The sequence below is a fragment of the Oryctolagus cuniculus genome, chromosome 7 (assembly GCF_964237555.1).
Source record: "Oryctolagus cuniculus chromosome 7, mOryCun1.1, whole genome shotgun sequence".
Lineage (NCBI taxonomy): Eukaryota > Metazoa > Chordata > Mammalia > Lagomorpha > Leporidae > Oryctolagus > Oryctolagus cuniculus.
Genome location: NC_091438.1, coordinates 121,244,699 through 121,269,561, shown reverse-complemented (window position 1 = coordinate 121,269,561; position 24,863 = coordinate 121,244,699). Strand labels below are relative to the sequence as shown.

The 24,863-nt window shown below is 40.3% G+C and overlaps 1 protein-coding gene across 12 annotated transcripts in view; it reads left to right on the top strand.

The window, feature by feature from the left end:
- The window catches only part of OSBPL9 (oxysterol binding protein like 9), a 181,739-nt gene that overhangs the window by 53,572 nt on the left and 103,304 nt on the right, over nucleotides 1-24,863 (top strand). For 9 of the 12 annotated variants that reach the window (XM_008265258.4, XM_002715101.5, XM_008265261.4 and 6 more), the window contains one exon: nucleotides 9,960-10,038. The exons of the other annotated variants lie outside the window; for them this stretch is intronic. In XM_008265258.4, coding sequence (XP_008263480.1) covers nucleotides 9,960-10,038 — 79 coding nt within the window. The remainder of the gene's footprint in view (nucleotides 1-9,959; nucleotides 10,039-24,863) is intronic. 12 annotated transcript variants of the gene reach the window in all.

Sequence of the window (24,863 nt, the reverse complement as noted above, 5' to 3'; positions counted from 1 at the left end):
TACATTCATTTTAAGAGCTGTGGGAGCAATCTGTGTCCTGTAGAAGTCGTGTTTTGTTTTGTTTTTAAATGATCTTTGGAACCATTTACCAGCATGCTTTTCTCCTCTTGCAACAAGAGATTGGTCTCCAACTAGCAAGACTTCTATTTGTTTGTTTCCCAATACATGAATACAAAACTGTCTTTCTGTCTTTGGAACCTGAACTATGATTCAGGTCTGAAATTTCTTAAGTTTGTGTATGCAGGAAGTCTATCCTATTGGACAAAGCTATGTAGCCCCAGTTACTTTTTACCTGGAATCTGGCTAGTGTGACTGTGGAGCAATAGGTACCTTGGTGAGTACAAGCACTGACAGAACTTGAAAAATTAGCTGACTGAAACCTTCAGAAAAAGTCATGAGAGGTCACTGAAAGATAAATGTTTATTATATTGGCACAATGGGTCATAAGAGCAGATTTGAAATTAAAATGTTGGTATTTTGGTGGGTTAGTATAATAGTTTTACTTAGCAGTGAAACACCATTTTATATTTGGATTATCAAATGGAGTTTGCCAGATACAAAAACTTTTAAAAATACTGTTAATGTACCATAACACTTAATAAAACAGTGGCATTTTCACAATTTAACGGATAAAGAAGATAATGCTTTCCATACTGTGATAAGGTAACGTGGGTTTTTTCTGGGCCAACTGTTAGAACACTGTAAAGGTATGTATACTACTTGAAGCAAGGGACCCTCACATGATGATAGCATCTTAATCCAGGACCTCTCATCCACTGTGCTTCTGATGTATAATGTGAGAAGAAGAAAAATTGATTATTAATGGGGACATTTTATAAAATAAATTGGTGAAGAAAAAAAAATACTGTAAACTCAGGTTCAGGACAGGAATGATGCTATAGGTCGAGAGAACATGTGCAAAGATATGGTAGTAGGAGAGAACTTGGGATATTTGGTAATTCTCAAGCTGTTCATATGTAGAATTTGATATGAAAGATGAGACTGGAGAAATAGGCATGGAGATAATCACTGGAGATCTTATAAACTTGGGGTATAGTGACCATCTCCCCTAAACTAGGACACTCTTGGGAGGGAAAGAGGGAGTCTCTTCATTGTGCCAAGGCAACAAGAATAATCCAAGGTTGTTCCAAGCAAACCTTATATAAAGGTGAAGAAGAGCCATTGATGTTACACATCCTACCAGGATTGAAAGTTTAATAATATAGTCAAGAGGCTTGAGCATCTCTGAATAATGTTGCCTGGAAGGGAATGACAGAGGCAGGCCAATTGCTAGTTGAGAATGTGGAGTTGAAAATTGCTGTTACTGTTGTTAAAGAGGGTAAAAGATTTGAGATTTTGTAAATGCAGTTGAGAAAGAGCCAATGGAGTGAGAGAGAACTTGGAAATTGGCAGTAAGAGACCTGAGCAAAGGTGATAGGGATGGAACATCAGTGGAGGGACTGAAGTTTAGATAGAAGATGAATTCCTTTTCCATTGTAAGTGGAAAAGGAACAAGAAGAGTTTAGATGCAGGTAGGAGTGCATAGCAGGAAGGCTGAGTTCCCACCTGAACACTACCTTTGTTTTTGTTGGCAGTCCTCGCCAATGAATAGAGCAAGGAAAAGAGGTATTAAGTATAAGGATTAGAATACAAGAAATAAAACTATTATTCACAGCAACTTAATTGAGCATGGAAAATCAGAGAGAATCTATAGATATACTATTAGAATTGATATGTGTATTTAGCAACATTACTGGGTATATTACTATATAAAATTCAAGTGTGTTTTAGAATTCTTCCAGCTAGTAATTAGAAAATTAAAAAGATTTTCATAATAGCATTAAAAATATCAACTAAGAATATTAACAAAATGTGAGACCTATATTCAGAAAACTGTAAACTTTATTGAAATTAAAAATCTAAATCAATGGCAATCCTAGTTGTTTTCATCAGTTCAATTAGTATGGTGGTGGTGGTGGTGGTAGTGTGTGTGTGTGTGTGTGTGTGTGTGTGTAACTTGTTCAGCTGATTCAAATTTTTAAGGGACCAAGAATATCCAGTTCTGAGTCCTGCCATTTCAGCCATCAACAGAACCCAGTAGAAAGGTGACTCTTTCACCTGCCCCTCTGGAAAAGGCTGAGTGACTATGGAGGTAATGTTGATCTATAATTTATAAAGGCTGAGAAAAAAAAGTTGGAGGGCTTACTTCGCCTGATATCCAAGGCTTCCAGAAGATAATGAAAGAGAATATTTCCATGCCTCTGGGACTGTGGAAGACATCTTATAGGAGAAAGCACATGACTATAAAGTGTAAAATTGATAACATTGTGCTGCATTAAAGTTAGAAACCCTTCATCAGAAGACATCATTATGAGAGAGCAAAGGTAGGTAAAAGAGAGGAAGAAAATACTTGCCTAATTTATACCCAATTATGGGTACATTTGCAGGGTAGATAAAGAGTTCCTACAAATAATTAGAAGAAAACAGTCCAGTCCTATCAGTGGGCAAGGAATTTGAATTATTTCATGGAAGAGGATATTTACATGGCCAACAAATATGAAGTTAATTGTCTTATCAGTTATTAGGGAAATAGAAAGCAAAAGCACTATGAAATACTGCTATTCAACTATCAATAAAAACTAAAGTAAAAGAGTGTGGGACCGGCACTGTGGCGTAGTGAGTAAAGATAGCTCTTGCAGTACTGGCATCCCAAATGGGCACCGGTTCAAGTCCCAGCTGCTCCACTTCTGATCCAGCTCTCTGCTATGGCCTGAGAAAGGAGTAGAAGATGGCCCAAGTTCTCAGGCCCCTGCACCTGCGTGGGAAGACCTGGAGGAAGCCCTGGCTACTGGCTTTTGATCAGCGCAGCTCTGGCCGTTGTGGTCAGTTGAGGAGTGGACCAGTGGATGGAAGACTTCTCTCTCTGCTTCTTGTCCTCTCTTTGTGGAACTCTTTCAAATAAATAAATAAAAGTCTTTAAAAAAAATAAAAGTATTAGTGAAGATGTAGAACAATGGAAATTTGTGTATTCTATTGGTGAGATGTAATTGGCACAGCTACTTTTTTCTTTTTAAAGATTTATTTATTTATTTGAAAGTTAGAGTTACACACAGAGAGAAGGAGAGGCAGGGAGAGAGAGAGAGAGAGAGAGGTCTTCCATCCACTGGTTCACTCCCCAGTTCGTGGCTGGAGCTGCGCTGATCTGAAGCCAGGAGCCAGGAGCTCTTTCGGTCTTCCATGCGGGTGCAGGGGTCCAAGGACTTGACCATCTTCTAGTGCTTTCCCAGGCCACAGCAGAGAGCTGGATTGGAAGTGGAGCAGCCAGGACTTGAACCGGCACCCATATGGAATGCTGGGACTGCAGGCGGCAGCTTTACCTGCCATGCCAAAGCGCTGCCCTGGCACAACTACTTTTTTTAAAAAAATTGTTTAAAAGATTTTTTTTAAAGATTTATTTTATTTATTTGAAAGACAGCATCATAGATAGAGAGGGAAAGAAGGAGAGAGAGAGAGAGGTATCTTCCTTCCACTGGTTCACTCTCCATAGCTGCAACAGCTGGGACTGGGCCAGGTCGATGCCAGGAGACTGGAACTTCATTCAGGTCTTTCATGTGATTAACAGGGACCTGTGCACTTGAGCCATCTTCTTTCCCAGACATATTCGCAGGGAGCTGGATCAGAAGTAGAGCAGCCAGGACTTGAATCAGCAGCACTCAGATGGGATGCTGGTGTTGGAGCCAGTAGCTTAAACCTGCTGCACCACAGCACCAGCCTCACACAGCCACTTTTGAGAACCATTTGACAGTATTGTCTGAAATTGAGCCATGTATGCCCTAATGATCTGGCAGATTCACTTATATTTGTATCTAATAGAAATGCAAGCATATATATAATCAAAGATATAAATAAGAATGTCCATAGTAGCATCATTATAATTGTCGCTCCCCGTCTTCGTGGAGGAACGACACAGGACCCTGCACTGTTCTTTCGTCTGCTCGGCCCTCCCCGGGTTTGCTGCTGGTTCTTCCCGGGTTGGCTACCGTCCCTTCCACCTCCGTGGAAGGGCGGTTCCCCCTAGCCACTTTCCCCACTTCCGCGGGGGAGCGGCACACCGCCGGCCAGCTCTCTCGGGGGCTGCACAGGTGTTATTCGGATAGATGTTCCCCTTAGATGTTCCTGGTGCATGCTCTCTCCTCCTTTATAGTCCTCTTCCGCCAATCCCAACTCTGCTACCCACACGCCGAGTACGCTGCTCTCCTCCAATCAGGAGCAGGTCCTACAGTTTATTGGTTGAACTGGAGGCAGCTGTGTAGAAGCTGTTTCTCCCTTCTCAGCGCCATATTGTGGGAGAGCAGATGCATAGAATAAGTCTTAATTCCAGTAACTTAGTCTAGTCCAAGTTGCTCCCCACAATAATAATACAAAACTGGAAACAATATAAATGTCAGCGAAATGGAGAACTTGTGAATCTTCATATAGGATACTAGCAGTAAAAATTAGCAAACTGCTGCTACATGGAACAATATCAATGAATCTCACAAACATTTAAAAGAAGCCAAGTATAAAGGAAAATATACAATATCACCCCATTTATATGTATATAACATTCAAGGATAGACCAAACCAATTTTAATGTTAGAACTTATGCTATTGATTACCTTAGGTATAAAGGGTAGGATTGATTAGGAAAGGTTGCAAGAGGAGTCTCTGTTCATTGAGCTTGTACACTTACAAGATTTGTGTGTATGTTATGTTTCAATATAAATTTTTTTCCAAATGAGATAGTTTCTGTAAAATGTCTAGCATAATTGAAATTAGCACTCATTGAAAATGTTCAGTGATTGGCAACATTAGCTATTTACTATGATTTAGTTCTCTGCAATGACAAGGGACAGAGTGGTGCTGTCCTATAGAACTTTCTGCAGTGACTGAAATGTTCTGTATTTGTGTTGTACAGTTCCACACCCACCAACCACATGTGGCCGTTGGCTATTATATTGGACAATGTAAACATGGAATATTGCCATGGGGAATGAGTAAGTGAATAAGAATGGCAATGAAGTTTTTTAAACTGAACAAATCAAGAAACCGAAAGGCTAGAATGTTGGATAAATTGTGCATATATACATTAGAGGACATGCAGGAGAATGGCAAGGTCCATTAGGAGAAGGAGACTGTTAGCTAGATGCCAGAGACTTAAAGAAGCCTTCCTGGAGAGGAGATAATAGTGTAATGGATCAGAAAGAAACACTTTGTCCCTGTGTGGATTACCTCAGGTATTTAGGGAGACTTGTTTGTGAAGCACAGTGTAGGTAGTGAAGAGCCATTGAAGGGGAGGGTCTCGTGGAGATGGTCAGCAGCAGCAGCAGACGCTGCAAAACACTCAGAATTAGTACAGTGGTCCTTGGAGACCTGTGCAAGAAACTTGATGCTGTGAGAGGAAGGAGGCTAGACTGCAAGAGTGGAAGAAAGGTTAAGGCATGGCCAATTTGCAAAAAATCTCTCTCTGAAAGTGATGAGAGGGGAGGTGGGGGTTAGAGGGAGAGGTGAAGTTTTCTATTGTTTCACAAATAGTAGAGAATTGAGTTTGAGAAATGATTTTTTGAAGAAAAGATTTGTTTATTTATTTGAAAGGCCAAGTTACAGAGAGGCAGAGAGAGGAAGAGAGGTCTTTTTTTTTTAAGATTTATTTTATTTATTTAAAAGAGTTACAGAGAGAGGTAGAGACAGAGAGGTAGAGACAGAGAGGTCTTCAATCTGTTGGTTTACTCCTCAGATGGCCACAACGGCCAGAGCTGCGCTGATCTGAAGCCAGGAGCCAGAAGCCTCTTCCGGGTCTCCCACGTGGGTGCAGGGGCCCAAGGACTTGGGCCATCTTCTACTGCTTTCTCAGGCCATAGCAGAGAGCTGGATTAGAAGAGGAGCAGCCAAGACTAGAACCAGTGCCCATATGGGATGCTGGCACTTCAGGCCAGGGCTTTAACCCGCTGAGCCACAGCATCGGCCACGGGAGAGAGAGATCTTCCATCTGCTGGTTCATTCCTCAAGTGGCCGAAACGGCCAGAGCCAGAAGCTTCTTCCAGATCTCCCGTATGGGTTCAGGGGCCCAAGGACTTGGGCCATCTTCTACTGCTTTCCCAGGCCACAGCAGAAAGCTGGATCAGAAGTGGTACAGCCAGGTCTTGAAACCACTGCCCTTATGAGATGCTGGCACTGCAAGTGGCGGCTTTACCTTCTGTGCCACAGTGCCGGTCCCATGGAATGATTTTTCAAAAACTACGCTTTCAGTATGTGGAAGAAATGTTGAGATGGTGCATATGTAGGATCTCTGGGAGGTGGGGAGGAAGGAAGCTGGGTGATAACAGTGGAAGGCTGGTTTGGGCCAAGTTTTGAACAGTCTTGAAAGGCATTATGAAGTAATATTGGCTTTATGTAGTAGTTCAGGCAGAGTCATGGAAGATTTCAAATCTTTGGATCTCCTATAAGAGTCTGTGCTTTAGGAATGTTACTGTGTGTGTGTGTGTGCATGTGTGTGCGTGCACACCCGCGCACGCTTTAGAAATGTTTCTCGGCCAGTGCAGCGGCTCACTAGGCTAATCCTCCACCTTGCGGCGCCGGCACACCGGGATCTAGTCCCGGTTGGGGCGCCGGATTCTGTCCCGGTTTCCCCCCTTCCAGGCCAGCTCTCTGCTGTGGCCCGGGAGTGCAGTGGAGGATGGCCCAAGTGCTTGGGCCCTGCACCCCATGGGAGACCAGGAAAAGCACCTGGCTCCTGCCATTGGATCAGCGTGGTGCGCCGGCCGCGGCGGCCATTGGAGGGTGAACCAATGACAAAGGAAGACCTTTCTCTCTGTCTCTCTCTCTCACTGTCCACTCTGCCTGTCAAAAAAAAAAAAAAATGTTTCTCTATATAGTGAGGACTATGAATTAGATGATGGCCAGACTGAAGGCAGATTGCATTACCAAGCAAGCAATAAAGAAAACCTGTATTAGAACAATAGCTGTGAGAATGCAGAAGAGTTAGTGAACCTAAGATAATAGTTCAGAGGTAGAATGAGCACATCTTGTGATAATGGAATGAATAAGAATTTGTATAGATAGAACTTGTATAGTTATTCCAGTATGGGATCCTGGCATCCTAACTACTGCGCCCCATACCTGACTCTGATTTTGTAAAAAAGGTCTGTGCATGAATGAATGAGTAGATGACTACTGCTATCATTATCTATTGGGAGAAAAGGAAGTAAACATGAGAGTTAGGAAACAGGCTATACAATATATTCATGGCTAATTTAATGTGTAAAAGATGGTTCTGGAGGCTTCTCTCTGACTTAACTGGGAACCCAAGATAAGGAAAAGCCATTTGGGAGTGGGTTGAATTACAATAGCATTATTGAGATAAGATTCATTTACCATGTAACTCACCCATATGCAGTTAATACATATATATATATATATGTATGTATATATTATTTATTTTAAAGGCAGGGAGACAGAGAGAGAGAGAGAGAGAGCGGGAGAGACAAAAAGAGAGAGATCCTCCATCTACTGGTTCAATTCCCAAACAATTGCAACTTGCCAGATTGGGCCAGGCTGAAGTCAGGAGCCAGGAAACCCATCAAGATCTCTGATGAGGGTGGGAGGGGTCCAAGTACCATCATCCATTGCCTTCCCAGACACATTAGCAGGAAGCTCAATTGAAGCAGAGCAGCTAGGATTTGAACAAGTGCTCTGATGTGGGATGTTTAACTCACTGTGCCACAACACTAACCCCTAAGATTGACATTCAGCATGTAAAGTTAAAAATGTTTTCTTTCTTCCCTAAAGAAACGTGGTACTCCTTATTTATCTCTAGCCCACTGAATTCCCCAACCCTAGGCAACCACTAATCTACTTTGTATGAATTTACCTATTCTGGATAATTCTTGTAAATGGAATTGTATAACACGTGGTCCTTAGTGACTAGCTTCTTCTTCTTTTTTTTTTTTTTTTTTTTTTTTAAGACTTATTTATTTGAAAGAGTTACATACAGAGAGAAGGAGAGGCAGAGAAAGAGAGAGAGAGAGAGAGGTAGGTCTTCCATCTGCTGGTTCATTCCCAAATTGGCCACAATGGCAGGAGCTGTGCTGATCCGAAGTTAGGAGCCAGGAGATTCTTCCGGGTCTCCCACGTGGGTGCAGGGGCCAAGGACTTGGACCATCTTCTACTGCTTTCCCAGGCCATAGCAGAGAGCTGGATTGGAAGTGGAGCAGCCAGGACTCGAACCAGAACCCATATGGGATGCTGGCACTGCAGGCAGCAGCTTTATCCGCTATGCCACAGCACTGGCCCCAGTGACTAGCTTCTTTTACTTAGCATACTCTTTTCAAGGTTCATCAAGTAGAGATTGCTTTTTGCCTTGTTACACTCACCTTTTTGCATGCTTTATCTCTTTTGGAAAAGTACCTTCAAAGCAAGGACTATTGTCAGATATTCCAGAGTTGTATGTAGTATACATGTTTGTAATAAGTTATAACTCAGCAAGTACTTGAAAGATCATAAGTTGGAAGGTTAATTTATTTCACCACAAAATTCATAAAATAACCAGAATGAACTGCTCCCATGTGTTCTTATACACTGAGGTTTGTGTGTATTTGGAATAGATGGATACCATGCCAATGATGACCTGGTACTGGTTCTGCCAGTAACTCTTTGTGTGACCTTGGATAAGTCATTATACTCTCTGGAGGCACTTTGCTTGTCTAAAAATAGGAATTAAGTTTATCGCTCAATCTGATTCTGAGGAGTAAATAAGATAACTCTGGTAGTGAGATTTTGATAGAGTTGGGGTTCTTCCAGATATTCTCAAGGAAGAAATTAATAAATGTTTGACTCCAAATGTCTTAGTCCCATAATAGGAGTAGTCCCCCATGTAGCCTTTCTTCATGGGATTGATATTTTGTCCCCTTGAAGTATTTTCATCCTCTTTTTTTTTTTTTTCAAGGATTGTGGTTTTTTTTGTTTGTTTGTTTTGTTACATACTGTTTCTCATGTCACCAACCTGGGGCATATCACCTATCCCCTGTTCTCTAGTCTTTCTGGAATAATTAAGATATTTATTTCTCAAGGACAGTGAACAATAGATTCCCTATTTGCCTAGTTTTCTTTCTTTTAATTCTTATTGTCTTAAAAGGATGTATTAGTTGAAAATCTTTTAAAAATTTAAGGTTTAAAACCCACCCTATCAACCTTCCCAAAGCAAGCAACTTATACACATGATTCTTTACTCCCTGTCCCATTTACAGAGCTGTTTATCATTTCTTTAGAAAACATATATTTCATGTGTATTTGAGTGCCATGTGTCAAAATAAAATAATCCTTGATTTCCAAGACCTCATAGCAGTTCAGTGGGAGAAGGCAGACAGATAAATAGATAATCATAGTAGAGTGTGAAAGCGTAATAGCAGAGCAATGTAAAAGTGGTTATGTGAGCACCTGGAAGAAGGGTTTGGGACAGTGTTTTGAAACAAATGTCACTTGGTATTTCTGTGCTGACAATTATAACACAGAAGGAGCCTGATGAAGGATACCTGCTTGCTTTGAGCGTTACAGTAACCTGGTGAGGTATAGGTTTCTGACTCCCATTTTAGAGCGCGATATAAAGATCAGAAAGGTTCAGTGGCTGGCGCTTAAACACAGATTCTAGATTCAGCTTCCATGTTTGTCCTCTCCCCCTCCCACCACAGCCATGCCCCTTACGCATGGCATAGAAAAAGACCCATGAAAGGTATACAAGTGTCCTGCCAGCCTCTCTCCCTAGGATTTTCTCCTTCAGCAAAACTAGAGTCTCAGATGGCTGTTTTCTATGTCTAGTCTGCTTACAATGTCCTCGGTACATTGAGTATTCAAGGACTGTAGCAGTAGTGAATATTGCTGATGTCATTGTTTGCCTTATTGGGATTTTGCTCTTTGTTTCACAGGGAGCTGTGATTGGTATAGACGATGAGGACGACAGCACCTTCACAATAACTGTTGATCAGAAAACCTTCCATTTCCAGGGTGAGCTGAAAGAAGAGATTCTTTCTCTTCATAGTCCCGACTGCTTCTCTCCTCTTTTGGGTTGTTTGCTGGATGACTTGAATGGTTTTGCAACTGATCTTGCATGAACGAGAGCACAGGAACATTCTGGATGAAGTGGTACTGCAGGTTAGGCAGGGATTTGTATCTGCAGTGGATACAGATCTATTCGAAATGACTGTGGATCTGGCTGCAGTTGGAGATTAAAAATTTAAAGGATAAAAATCAGTGAAGGGAGAGAGTAATGGGCTGCTGCTGCTGCTGCTGGCTTGTGTTTACAGAAGGTTGCTGATCTTCTTTATCGAGGAGTATGATTCTGCTTCTGCATGAAGAGTTTAAAGACTGATTGGGAAGGTTGCAGTGTTTGTCCATGTAAACTCAAAATGTAAATGACATTGAAGCTAGTGGCATCCTTTGGCTTAAAGGTTTTGCTCTGCTTCATGAACTACAAGTTTGCATTCATTTCATCTGCATTTCATGTCTTGTCTACCAGCCATCATTTCTCTGCTATTATCCTTTTTATAGTTAATAACACCAATGCCATCTGCCACTGCTATGTTTCGGCATTGCATGCTATGGTTCACCGGTAGAAAGGGTAAGGTACTGTGTGATCATTCTTATTTCATCTTGCTTTGACAACTCTAAGCCAATAATAAAAGTCAATTTTAATGATTCTGTACTAATGTATCTCTTGTCTATTAGGAATGTCTAATAGTTTTGGTACTAATTTTTAGTTATCTTGCCTATCTAAAGTAACCTCTGTTTTACGTTTAAAGCAGTCCAAGAAGCTTAGAAATAAGGATATTTGTAGATGTTAGTACTGTCTCTGAACTACATTTGGCAATGCGCTATTACTGATGCTAGGTATATTGAAATCAATAAATACTAAGTAATTTTATAGCTAAAAATTGTTTGGATTATGAAGTCTGGCAGTCTCTAGGTATGTTAAAGCAGGTGTTCAGGCAGCTATTGTTCTGTGATAGGATAGTATATAGCTGTTATTTTTCTTCATTGTCTTGTTTAAGAAATTGACACATGGAAATGATATGCAGCTTATGTATGATAGAGACAAATTGCTGTACTTAGTAGTGATGTTTCTAATGCTTTCTCCTGTTCATCCGTAAATATTTACTGTTTGCTAATATTATTTATTCAGAACTGCTTAAAGAATTATATTGTCCTGAAAATTTTCATTATATTTAACTTAATGAAATATTTTAAATCCTGTTATGAAAGCCCAGAGTCTTTATTTTCAGATTAAATATATAATGCTGATTACATGCCAAAGCAAATCATTCCCAGACACTGGAACTCTATTTGAATGAAGTTGCATACTTTAATGCCGGTGAAGGCTGCGGTATGGAATTCTCTCCATCTGCAATTATGAAGGAGAAGTGTCTTTTGGATTTTCAGAATCTGTGTTGTTTGCATATTTAAAGGAAGGGAGACTTGTGTCTCTAGAACAAAGCACTTTAATCTTCTGATTTACTTTAAAATCATTTATGTTAATTGTATTTCCCCTTTAACATTCTCATAGTTATGTGGCATGTTTATAAAACAAGAGATTCCTCTAATGAATTATTTAAATGACAGTGATAAATAAGAATTAAACATATTTTTAAAATAGATTATCAGTTCCATGACTGTCTGATTAGTTTATTTTCTACTGTAATGGTTATGGGAGTCTTGGGCAGCATGAGATCTGACTTTTGCAAATTACTCAGTAAGACTATATATTTTTTTGCAATAATAAGTTATTTCACAGTCATACTTCCTTGCTCATCAGAAGATTTCTGCAAATTTGATTTTAAAAACCTTCTAAGTTTCTGATAGATCTTAAATTCTTTATTAGAACTCAAAGCAAATTTTGGCTGATATACATTAACATATATTTAAATATGCTGATTTTTAAATTTAATATGTTATAATTTTTGAAAGCAAATGAGGTATCATATATTCTGTCACCTATTAAAGAAAATTCTAGAATTTGCTCAGAAACATTCATTTATTCATTCAACAACTACATTTGACATTATTCTGGGGCTACAATATTATACAAAAGTCCTTGCCTGCTTGGGTCATCAATTCTGGCAGAGGAAGAAGCCAATAAACAAGTTAAACTAGTAAAATATAAGTAAATAAAATAAGAGTAATACCCAAGAACAAAAAAATAAAACAAAGGAGAAAATGAAATAGAACTGAGGTTGTGTATGTGTTGGGGGGAGGGCATTGAAATTTTGGTTAGTAGACAAGAGAAGACTTTCACTGAGAATGATATCCCTTAATGAAAGTTGAAGAAAGTGAGGGAATAAGCTACCCAAGGGTATGTTGGGGAGGGAGGGTGGTGGGCACATCATTTCAGGCAGAGGAAACAGTAAGTGCCAAGGAATGTGCCTGCTATATTTGGAGAAGAATAAGAGACCAGTGCTGCATGCAACTAACCATGGGGAAGAGTAGTGGGAGTTAAGGTTCCAGAGATTGCAGGGAGCCCAGTTATGTGAGACCTTTATTTTATTGTATTTTATTATTTGTTTATTAATTTGAAAGTCAGAGACATGGAGAGAGAGAGAGAGAGAGAGAGAGAGAGAGAGAGATTGATTTTCCACCTGCTACTTGACTCCCCAAATGGTTGCAATGCAGGGGCTGGGTCAGCCCTAAGCCAGGAGCCAGGAGCTTCTTCTGAGACTCTCACATAGGTGGTAGGGGTCCAAGGACTTGAGCAATCCTACACTGCTTTCCTAGTCAAATTAGCAGAGAGCTGGATTGGAAGTGGAGCAGCTGGAACTCAAACACATCTATATGGGATGCCAGCACTGTAGGCAGGTGGCTTAACTTTCTGCACCACAGCACCAGCCCCTATGTGAGGCCTTTATAAAGGAATTAAATTTTACTAAGAAACCATTTGAAAATTTTGAACATAGGAGTGACATAATGTGTTTTATGTTTTAGCATAATTGTTCTGGCCACTGTGTCAGGAATAAAATGCAAAGAGGCAAAGACAGAACAGAAAAACTATTTAGGAGGCTGTTGTAAACTCTGAGAGGGATAGTGATAGCTCCTACATGGTAGAAGCATGGTAGGAAGGCAGTGAGAAGTAGTTGAATTGTGTTTAATCAGTTTTATTGAAGTATAATTAACATAAAATGTACACATGTAGTTCAGTGAGTTTTAACAAATATATTTATACATAGTTACCATCACAATCAAGATATAGATCATTTCCATCACACCCCAAAATTCCTTTCTGCCTCTGTGGCTCAATCCTAACCCCCATCTGCTGGCCCAGGGCAACCATTGATCTGCTTTCTTTTTTCTTTTTTTTAAAGATTTATTTTATTTATTTGAAAGAGTTTCAGAGAGAGGTAGAGGTAGAGAGAAAGGTCTTCTATCTGATGGTTCACTCTCTAGTTGGCCGCAATGGCTGGAGCTGTGCCCATCTGAAGCCAGGAGCCAGGAGCTTCTTCCGGGTCTCCCATGTGGGTGCAGGGTTCCCAAGGACTTGGGCCATCTTCTACTGCTTTCCCAGGCCACAACAGAGAGCTGGATCAGAAGAGGAGTGGCTGGGACTAGAACTGGCACCCATATGGGATGCTGGCACTTCAGGCCAGGGCTTTAACCCACTGTGCCACAGCGCCAGCCCCTATCTACTTTCTATCATTTTAGATTAGATTTTTCCTTTGGGGAATGTCACGTAAATGGAATCAGTTATATGTGTGTACTTCTTTTGTCTTGCTTTGTTTTAGCTCAGTATAATGTTTTTAAGATTCATCCATGTTGTTGCATATATAGTAGTTTTGCTAAGTAACATTATATCATATGACCATATATTTGTTTTGGAAGTTGGACTATAGCATATGACAGCAACATAACATAAGTTGACCTTAAGATTTTTGGCTTGAGTAACAAGAATAGAGTTGCCATTCATTGAGGTAGAAAGGAGAAACTAGTTTGTGGGTGTGGTAATGGTGGGGAATGTGCTTATTAAACAATTTCTAGACGTCCACCAAATGTCCAATTGCAGATGTGAACTTGGAAGTTGGAGTGCAGAGTTCAGGGGAAAAGTTCAGGTTGGAGAAATAAATTTGGGAATCCTTGACATTTAGTTGGTTTTTAGAGCCACAAGAATTTGGGAGTAGTGTAGAGAGAAAAGAAATCCAAGTACTGAGTCCTGGAGCACAAAATGAAACAGAACCATAAATAATATTTAGAAGAAGCAATCAAATGAGAAGAAAAACCAGGTGCATGTGGTACACTGCAAGCCAAGAGAGAGGTGTTTCCAGGAGGATCAGTAACTGTGTTAAATGCTGCTGGCAGATCAAGAAACGATGGAGAAATGGTCACAGGGTTTAATAATGAGGAATTCATTAGTGACCTTGAGGAGAAAATTTTTAAGATAGGAGTATAGGTTAGTGCTTTCAAGTTCTTCAGTTAAGACAGTGTGAGAAATATAGTAGCAGCTGGAGAGGGAAGTGCAACAAGGGAGTTTTGTTTGTGAGTGTGAGTGTGTGTGTGTGCGTGTCTGAGTTTAGGATAAGTGAAATAAAAGCATGTTTCTGTATTGTTGATGTGATTCAGTAGACATAAGAGAGAAAGGAGGATTTGTTAGATCAGAAGGCAAGAGAGGGTGGGACACAATGGCAGGGGATGTTATTGCCTTTGGCCAGGAGCAGGGACAACTCATCCAGAGTAATATACCTGTGGTTGTTGATGAGGCCCTGAATGGATTCAAGCAGTGGTTAATGGGGAAGGAAGAGGAAATAGAGATTTCTTAGGAGGTAAATCTGTAGAACTGGCGATTGATTGGAAAAGGGAGGTGAGAGATTTAGAGTAGCAAGGGTGATGTTCTTGATTCTGCTTACTGCTGTTGCATGTTGTCAGTATCTTAAATAGAATCCAGGAGAACAGAGGTGGTAAGAGACTTCTTATGTTTGAGCTGTCTGTGGGACACAAAGGTGATGGTAACTGGATTCAAGTCTGGGTTGGAAAGGGAGATTTGTGGTCACCAACATTTTGTTGTTAGGTGGAACTACATGTGAAAATTTGAATGATGTAGGGCTAGGCAGATAAATAAATCAGTGATTAAAGCTGGATACAGACTCTAACAATTTGGAGAGCTCGTATTCTGTTTAAAGGATTATCTGCCACTTACTTAGTTTTAGACAGTTATAGGCTTTTGGTAATGCTTGCTCAGTTGTTGCAAGATCATCCAGTTTTTCTAAAAGAAGCCAGAAACCAAGTTTTGTAGATGGGTTGAGTGTGTGTGTATGAAATCTCCACATTTCAAACCAATTTCTTGAGGCTAAATAAAGTGCATCTATGATTAGATAAAACCTTTGTATTTTCAGTCTTGGATTACAACATGGTGGTAGTGGGTATGATCCTTCTTGGAGATCCAGGGTAACGAGAGCTGAGGATTAAACCTTGGATCACACTAGTAGAACCGCTAACAGGCTCAAAGGAATGATCAGAGACTATGATGAAAGCTATTAGATTCAAATGTATGAAGTTACTGTTTTTATAGGTCAAAATTAGTTCTATATCAGCAGTTCCTATGATTCAATCTACTAGAAATGAGATAGTCTATTAATGCACACTAATAATTTGAAAAAATATCCTGTTATGTGAATTTTATCTTCAAATAAAATTGCATCTATTTAATGATTTAATACATATGATTCGTACTGTTACTGATAATATAATTATAATGATAGGTAACATTTATTGAATATTTGTTTTATGTTAGGCACTATTCAGAATTTTACCTTTGCTAATGCTTTCAGTTCTCACTACCTTTTGAAGTGGTACCGTTATTATTTTATAGATAAGGAACCTGAGGACCATGGACATAACAGCTAATATGAGGGTACTTCAAAAAGATCATGGAAAATGGAATTAAGAGAGGAGTTTTATTTTGGTGCAGTTTTTTTTTTGAAATTCATGCATAATTTTTGTCATAATAATTTTCCACAAACTTGTTGAAGACATTGCTATAAGGAAGACCTGAAATTTAAACACAAACAATTGTGCTCTAGAGCCATTCTTCTCTTAATTGTTGTAAAAATTATTATAAGGCTTTGTCAGCTAGTGTGAAACTTTCTAAAAAACATTTATTTATTTATTTGATTGATAGATTCATGGGAGAGGGGAAAGGAGCATATCTTCCATCAGCTGGTACATGCCAAATACTTGCAATAGCCAGAGCTGAGCCAGGCCAAAGACAAGAGCCAAGAATTCCATCTGGCTTTCCTACATGGGTGGAAGAAACCTAAATCTTGGACCATCATCTGCTGCCTCCCAGGAGCATTAACTGAAAGCTGGATCAGAAATGAGGAATAGCTAGTACTTAAACCAGGCACTCCGAAAGAGGATATGGGGGTCCATGGCAGAAGCTTAACTTACTGCGCCACAGTGCCTGCCACTGTAAATACCTTTTATTAGTTTATCAAACAAGAATTAATGTAAAACATAAGGAATTTTAAAATACAGTACAATTTAACACAATTTAAATATCTGATGACCACAGGGACGGCATTGTGGTACAGCAGGTTAGGCTGCCACTTGCAGTGCTGGCTTCCCATATGAGTGCCGATTTGAGTCCCTGCTGCTCCACTTCCAATCCAGTTCCCTGCTGATGGCCTGGGAGCAACGGAAGATGGCCCAAGTCTCTGGACCTCTACCATCCACTTGGGAGACCCAGATGGATTTCCTGGTTCCTGGGTTTGATCTGCCATTGCTGCCATTGCAGCCATTCGGGGAGTGAACCAGTAGATAGAAGATCTGTCTGTCTGTCTGTCTCTCATTCTTTTTCTAACACTGCCTTTCAAATAAATAAATAAATCTTAAAAAAAAATCTGGCAACGTAAATGTTGTATGTGTTCCCTTATTTGGTAGAAATAGTAGCAATAATAGTAGCGGTAACAGGGTCCGGCGTCGTGTCACAGTGTCACAGGCTGCTGCCTGTGGTGCCAGCATCACAAATGGGCGGGTGCTTTTTTGATTCCCAGCTGCTCTACTTCTGATCCAGCTCCCTGCTAATGTGCCTGAGCCTAGGAAGCAGCAGAAGATAGCCCAAGTACTTGGGTCCCTGCACCTGTATGGGAGACCTGGAAGAAGTTCCTGGCTCCTGGTTTTGGGAGCCAGGCCCAGCCCTGGCCATTGCAGCCATTTGGGGAGTGAACCAGCAGATGGAAGATGTCTCTCTCTCCCGTCTTCCTGTAACTCTGCCTTTCAAATAATAATAAATAACTCATTTTTAAAAAATGGTGTTAACAACTACTATTGCTACTACTAAATATGTTTTATGAACCAGGCATTGTTTAATAGCTACTGTATATTACTTATATAATTTATAAACTTCACAACTATGAAATCATTTTATTTTTAGTTTTTGAGTTGGAGAAACTGAGTTTTAGAGAAGCTAAGTGGAAGAGTCACTATTAATGCCCAAATTGGTCTGGATCTGTGGTTCTTGAAGTGTTGCCTCTGTGTGTGTGTGTGGCGCGGTGGGGGCGGGAGGGGTCAACAGCATCTGGGAATTTGTCAGAAATGCAAATTCTTGTTTCCCCAAGACCCTCCCCATCCCCACTGCTGAGTCAGAAGCTGTGGAAATCAGCTCTCTCTAGTAATTATAATACATTCTAAAGTTTGAGAACCACAGATCTGGATCCAGTGATTTCATATAATGTTCCAGTTTACTTTGTTAGCAACCTTATCCTCAGCTTACATGGAAGAAAAATGGACAAGAGAGTTACCTGACTTGACTTTAATTTCATACTATATAGAGGGTATCTGCCTTAAGCAAACCCATGTATGTGAAAAGTCTAAAATTTTACAGTATGAAATTAGGGATTATATATGTGATTAGTCCTTTATAAAATCTCCAAGTTCAAAGGATTTTATTGGGGACATTTTCTAAAGCAATATATTTTCCAAAATGATTTCAAGTATGAAATTTGTTGGTAAATTTATTTGAATATGCTCTTTTTTTAAAAAAAGGGATTTATTTATTTATTTGAGAGAGTTACACAGAGAGAAAAGGAGAGGAAGAGAGAGAGAGAGAGAAAGAGAGAGAGAGGTCTTCCATTTGCTGGTTCACTCTCCAGTTAGCCACAGTGATTGGGTTTGCACCGATCCGAAGCCAGGAGCCAGGAGCTTCTTATGGCTGTCCCACGTGGGTGCAGGGGCCCAAGGACTTGGGCCATCTTCTACTCCTTTCTCAGGCCATAGCAGAGAGCTGGGTCAGAAGTTGAGCAGCAGGACTCGAACCAGCACCCATATGGGATGCCAGCACTGCAGGTGGGAGGTTTACCTACGACGCCACAGTGCCAGTTCCATGGAAATGCTCTTTAAACAATATAAGTTGCTGAAGACTAGATAAAACATTTTTAAGCATTAAAAATGCTTGAATTAAAAGAATTTTAATGAATTTCTTAGTGGAAATTATCTTTGGTCTGACAATGAACCTTTTCAACTCAGTTCATTAGAACTTGCTCATCTATTGCAATGCAAAATTACTACAAATAGCTCAGTGGTCAATGTTGTGGTGAAGGAGAGTGTTTAATTCAGAAAAGTTATATGGATCAAATATATTAGGGCAGTATCACCCCTACTACATTAACATCAGTCAGCTCAGCATGGCACATCTGCATCATTAATCATGTAGAAGATCAGACAGTAAATCATTAGACTAAACCACAGTTGAAGGCTTACATGTCTGCTGTTTTAAAAAATAATCATCTCAGCATTATCATTAGTAAACAGATGCTGTTATTTTTTATTGACTGTTGATTTACAAAAAGTTCCCTTTACAGTTTTATATTTTTAATTTTATTTGATAACCACTTTCAAAATAAAATAATTTACAGACCTCATGTATTAGAAATAACAACTAATTCTCTAATTAAATGTTATAATTTTAGTAGGTGTAAAGTGGGGAAATGCTACTAAATTCATGTTTTAGGGGTGTTTTATTACCATAAGAGAGTCTAATTTCACTGGTGTACCTTTCTGTTTCTTAATTTTCTTTCTGTTCAGGATCTTATCTGAATAATTGAAATTGTAATCCTCCCAAGTTTATGTAATGATGGGCTGTTTGGCTAAGATTAGAAAGGATAAATTTTTTTTTGACAGGCAGAGTTAGTGAAAGTGAGTCAGAGATAAAGTTCTGCAGCCGGTGCCGTGGCTCACTAGGCTAATCCTCCGCCTTGTGGCGCCGGCACACCGGGTTCTAGTTCCGGTCGGGGCGCCGGATTCTGTCCCGGTTGCCCCTCTTCCAGGCCAGCTCTCTGCTGTGGCCAGGGAGTGCAGTGGAGGATGGCCCAAGTCCTTGGGCCCTGCACCCCATGGGAAACCAGAAGTACCTGGCTCCTGCCATCGGATCAGCGCGGTGCGCCAGCCGCGGCGGCCATTGGAGGGTGAACCAATGGCAAAGGAAGACCTTTCTCTCTGTCTCTCTCTCTCACTGTCCACTCTGCCTGTCAAAAAAAAAAAAAAAAAAAAGATAAAGTTCTTCCTTCTGTTGGTTCACCCCCCAAAATGGCCGCTACGGCCGGCGTGCTGCACCAGTCCGAAGCCAGGAGCCAGGTGCTTCCTCCTGGTCTTCCATGTAGGTACAGGGCCCAAGGACTTGGGCCAAGAAAATATAATTTTATTTTTAAAATTTTTTATAGTTTATTTGAGAGGGGAGGGAAAGAGAGAGATCCCCTCCAACCAATGGTGCATTCCCCAAATGCCTACAATGGCCAGAGCTGGGCCATGCTAAAAGTGGAAGCAGTAAACTCATTTCAGTTCTCCCACATGAATGGCAGGAATCCAACTACTGGACCATTACTGCTGCTTCCCAGAGTCCACATTAGCAGGGAGCTGGAGTCAGGAGCTAGAGCCTGGCATTAGACCCAGGTTCTATAGTATGGGATGTATGCATACATCAACTGCTAGACCAGATGGCCCTAGTTTTACTTTTTGTCTGTAATTTATATTTTTTCTTTCATTTTTTTTAAAAAAGTATTTATTTGAAAGTCAGAGTTAGAGAGAGGGAAAGAGGTCTTCCATCCATTGGTTCACTGCCCAAGTGACCCCAAGAAGTCATGAGCCAGGAGCTTCATCCGGATCTCCCATGTGGGTGGCAGGGGCCAAAGTACCTGGGCCATCTTTTGTTACTTTTCCCAAGCTATTTGCAGGGAGCTGGATCAGAAATGTTACAGCTGGGTCTTGAACTGGCACTTGTATGGATTACCCGCGTTGCAAGCAGCTGTTCTACCTGCTGTGCCACAACTCCACCCCCCACCATTCCCTTTTCTAAAAAATTTTGTAAAAGTGATATCTGATGGGGCTGGCACTGTGGTATAATGGGTGAAGCTGCCATCTGCAGTACGAGCATCCCATTGCCAGTTTGAGTCTCAGCTGCTCCACTTCCTTTTTTTTTTTTTTTTTTTTTTTTTTTTGACAGTGAGAGGGAGAGACAGAGAGAAAGGTCTTCCTTCCGTTGATTCACTCCCCAAATGGCTGCCACGGCCGGTGCTGTGCCGATCCGAAGCCAGGAGCCAGGTGCTTCCTCCTGGTCTCCCATGCGGGTGCAGGACCCAAGCACTTGAGCCATCCTGTACTGCCCTCCTGGGCCACAGCAGAGAGCTGGACTGGAAGAGGAGCAGCAGGGACTATAACCCGGCGCCCATATGGGATGCTGGCACTGCAGGCAGAGAATCGATTAGCCAAGTGAGCCACGGTGCTGGCCCCTCCTTTTTTTTTTTTTTTTTTATGTTAAAGATTTATTTATTTATTTGAAAGAGTTATACAGAGAGAGAAGGAGGCTGAGAGAGAGAGGTCTTCCTTCCACTGGTTCAACCCCCAATTGGCCACAATGGTCGGACTGGGTCGATCTGAAGCCAGGAGCCTTTTCCAGGTCTCCCATGCGGGTGCAGGGACCAAGGACTTGGGCCATCTTTCTACTGCTTTCCCAGGCCACAGCAGAGCTAGATCAGAAGTGAAGCACCTGGGACTAGAACCAGCGTACACATGGGATGCCAGCGCTGCGGGTGGCAGCTTTACCTGCTATGCCACAGTGCCAGCCCCTGCTCTACTTCTGATCCAGCTTTCTGCTATGGCCCAAGTATAGAAGATGGCCCAAGTCCTTGGGCCCCTGCACCCGCCTGGGAGACCTGGGAGAGGCTTCTGATTCCTGGCTTCGGATTGGTGCAGCTCCAGCCATTGCGGCCATCTGAGGAGTAAACCAGTGGATAGAAGACCTCTCTCTCTCTCTCTCTCTCTTCTCTCACTCTCTCTCTCTCTCTCTCTCTCTGCCTCTGCCTCTCTATAACTCTGCTTTTCAAATAAATAAAAACTCTGCTTTTCAGATAAATAAATAAATCTTAAAAGAAGTGATATCTGATCACTATAGAAACATAGGAAAATATAAAGTAGTATAAAGATGACACTCATAACTGCCCATAATCCTACTACCTGATGATAATTGTTAATAACATTTTTATTTATTTATTTCTCATCTCTCAGTTATTTATAATTGATTCATTCTGTGTAGATAAGATTATCCAGACTTTCAATTCTAAATATTGTATCATGACCATTTCCCATGACACTAAATGTCTGAAGAAAACACGATTTTCAATAGTTATATAATATTCCATCTTATGAATAATCAATCATATTTAGCCATTCACTTGTATTATATAGACTTTTCCTCTTAAATAATTCTGTATTGAGCATTCTTACAGTTAAATCTTTAACCAAATCTCTGTTTAACTTAGAATAGTTAGTCATAATATAATTGGTCAGAACAAAAGGCACAAATATTTTTTAAATTTCTGAGGCAGTTCTTCTAATTGCATTTTATATTTTTAATTTTTAATATTTATTTCAGAGAGAGAGCCTCTGCTGGCTCATTCCCTTAATGACCATAGTGGCTAAGAATGGTCTGGTTAAAACCAGGAGCTGGGAACTCAACCCAGGTCTCCCATGTGGGTGGCAGGGACCCAATCACTTGAGCAATCTTTTTTTTTTTTTTCAAGATCTTCATTTATTTATTTGAGAGTTAAAGTTCCAGACAGAGGGTGGAAGATACAGAGAGAAAGGTCTTCCATCTGCTGATTGACTCCCCAAATGGCCGTATCAGCTGGAGCTGGTCCAATCCAAAGCCAGGAGCTAGGAGCTTCTTCTGGGTCTCCCATGTGGGTGCAGGGGCCCAAGCACTTGAGAGCCAGATGGGAAGAGGAGCAGCTGAGACATGAACCAGCACCCATATGGGAAGTTGGCAACGCAGGCAGAGGCTTAGCCCACTATGCCACAGCACTGGCCCCTTGACCCATCATTTTTACTGTCTCCCAGGATCTCCATTAGCAGGGAGCTGGAGTCAATACCTGGTATGAAATGTGGGCTAAACACCTTCCCCAGTTTCTTTTAGGAGAGATTGTTTTGATTTACACTCCTCTCTACTTCACCATACCCCTCCCCAGAACTTAGTAGTATAATTTTAAAAGTATGCAAGCTGAATGCTTTCCTCAAAATAAATATTTTAATGTGTTTATTTCTCATTTGGTGACTTGTTCATACCTTTATCCATTTTGTTGTTGTTGTTGAAGTGTTTATCATTTTTTAATGTCCTTCTTTTTGAAAGTAAACAGGAAATAATCTTAGACTTATTAATTCTGAGAAATTGCTGATTTGTACTGTTAAGTAATTTTTTTTTTTTAGTTTGGAACACATTACTTGGTAGGTATTAGTATGAAGGTAAATAATGAAAAATATTTCCCTACTTTGGTATAAAAATGTGTATCTGAAAATGCCCATGAAAGTAGACTGTATGAGTTGAGGAAAGACTTGCATGATATAGAAAGGTATATATTTTTTTCTCTTCACTTTTTATAACTTGTGTTGCCACCTCCCCTTAGAAGTCGTAGGCCCTGAATGGGAGGGGTATTCTTATTACATTTTATAAGTTTTAATAACTCCTGGCATTCTAGATGTAATATTTATTCATAAATAGGCAACTAACTTGTAAGTTGAATTCTGAGGAGTATTTCATTGGTGATAAAGATTTGCTGTATTCAGCATGCTTAATGATTTTTCAATTATTATGTTTGCAAAAACATTGTCACTCCCATTGGCACTTTAATCTTTTTGTTCTTATACTCAGCAAAAGAATGGTAGAATAGAAATATATTCAAATAGTTTCATGAGCACTACTCTTCAAATAGAAATGCTGATATGCCACAGAAACTAAATTGTTGCCTGGCAGTCCTTATACAATGTGATAGTACTAAATGTCCATTTACTGCCTATTTAAGAATATTTTAATTTTTCTCTGATGAGTCAATATAAGAAAGTGCAGGTCCTATGAAAGTTTAGTAGTCAGTACTGCTTGTGTAAGTTTTGTTTGTCAAAGTTTCTCCTGTGTTCAGTGTATATCCAGGTTGAGGCTTATCACTGGGCAAGGGCCCAACTAGGACATTGCTTGAGAGAGATGAGCATGAGTCATGGCCTGAGGCAGAGATGAGCAGGTCTGTCCTCAAGTGTGGGCGGCCTGGATGCCTGGTCAGAGAAGCCCAAGAATATTCCCTGAAGGAACTTGAAGTGCAGAGAGTCAGACATTGACCCATTCATTGCCTGTTTAATTTCATTCCTGTTCTGACTGCACAGTTTTCTTACTATAACAACAGAGGGACATTCCAGGTTGTCGAGGGAAACAAACCAATGTATCTTCTCATCTTTATTCCTCCTTTGAGAGGAAATGCTGCAATCCTAAGAAAACTAGATGTTGAGCACCAGGTTACTAGCATCAGTTTAAGCATTGTGATTTGGTGTAAATTATTATAAGTTCTGAATTGTAGAGAGGGCTGAATCATTGGTACTTTACTACATCTAGATTGTGTTTTATAAGATAGAATTAAACCTTGTGGAATGTCCTGGGGTTATGTTTAAGGTTATTCTGCAACCTTGGTCTGGGGATATATGCTTTCTGAAAGAAAGATGAATATAGTATACTATAAGAAAGATGAATATAATATATATAATATATACTCTATATGTTTATATAATATAATATAAAATGTAATATACACAGCTTATAGCTAAATATAGAGAAGGAAGGAGATAGCCTGCTGCTAGCTCTCTACCCTGGGCTGAATTCCTTGGAGAGCTACTGAGGACAGAGTAAAGCCTTCAGCAAGGTTGTTCATTAGGAATATTTTAATAATGCAGAAATGCCTTTATTTTATACCTTGAGTAAATATTTATATACTTTTCTTTTTAAAGTCTAAAGGACTTCCTTATCCTCACTGTCCCCGGTATATAAGGAAGTATGGAGTAACATCTTTTTTCAGAAAACTCTGAGCACTTTAAGAAAACATTAAAGTCAATTGTTATAAGTTCTATTGATTTGATTCTATCACTTTGTTGGACCACATCTATTTTGGCCTTACTGGCTTTGGAAGCAGACAAAAGAAGTAGGGAGCCAGTGCTGTGGTACAGCAGATTAAGTCATTGCTTACCGCTGCCATCCCATGTTGGAGTGCTGGTTTGAGTCCTGGCTGTGCATGCTTCTAATCCAGTTTCCTGCTGGGAAGGCAGCAGGAGATGACCTAAGTACTTGGGCCCATGCCACCCATGTGGGAGACCAGAGTGGAGTTCTTGGCTCCCTGCTTGCTTCAGCCTAGCACAGAATTTCTCTTTTTATCTCTGTCAGCCTGCCTTTCAACTAAATAATCTAAAAAAGAAAAAGAATGAAGTAGCAAATTCTCTTTTCTTATGGATGTAGTCACTTGCCTTTTTTTTTTTTTAAGTTTTCTTCCTTTCTT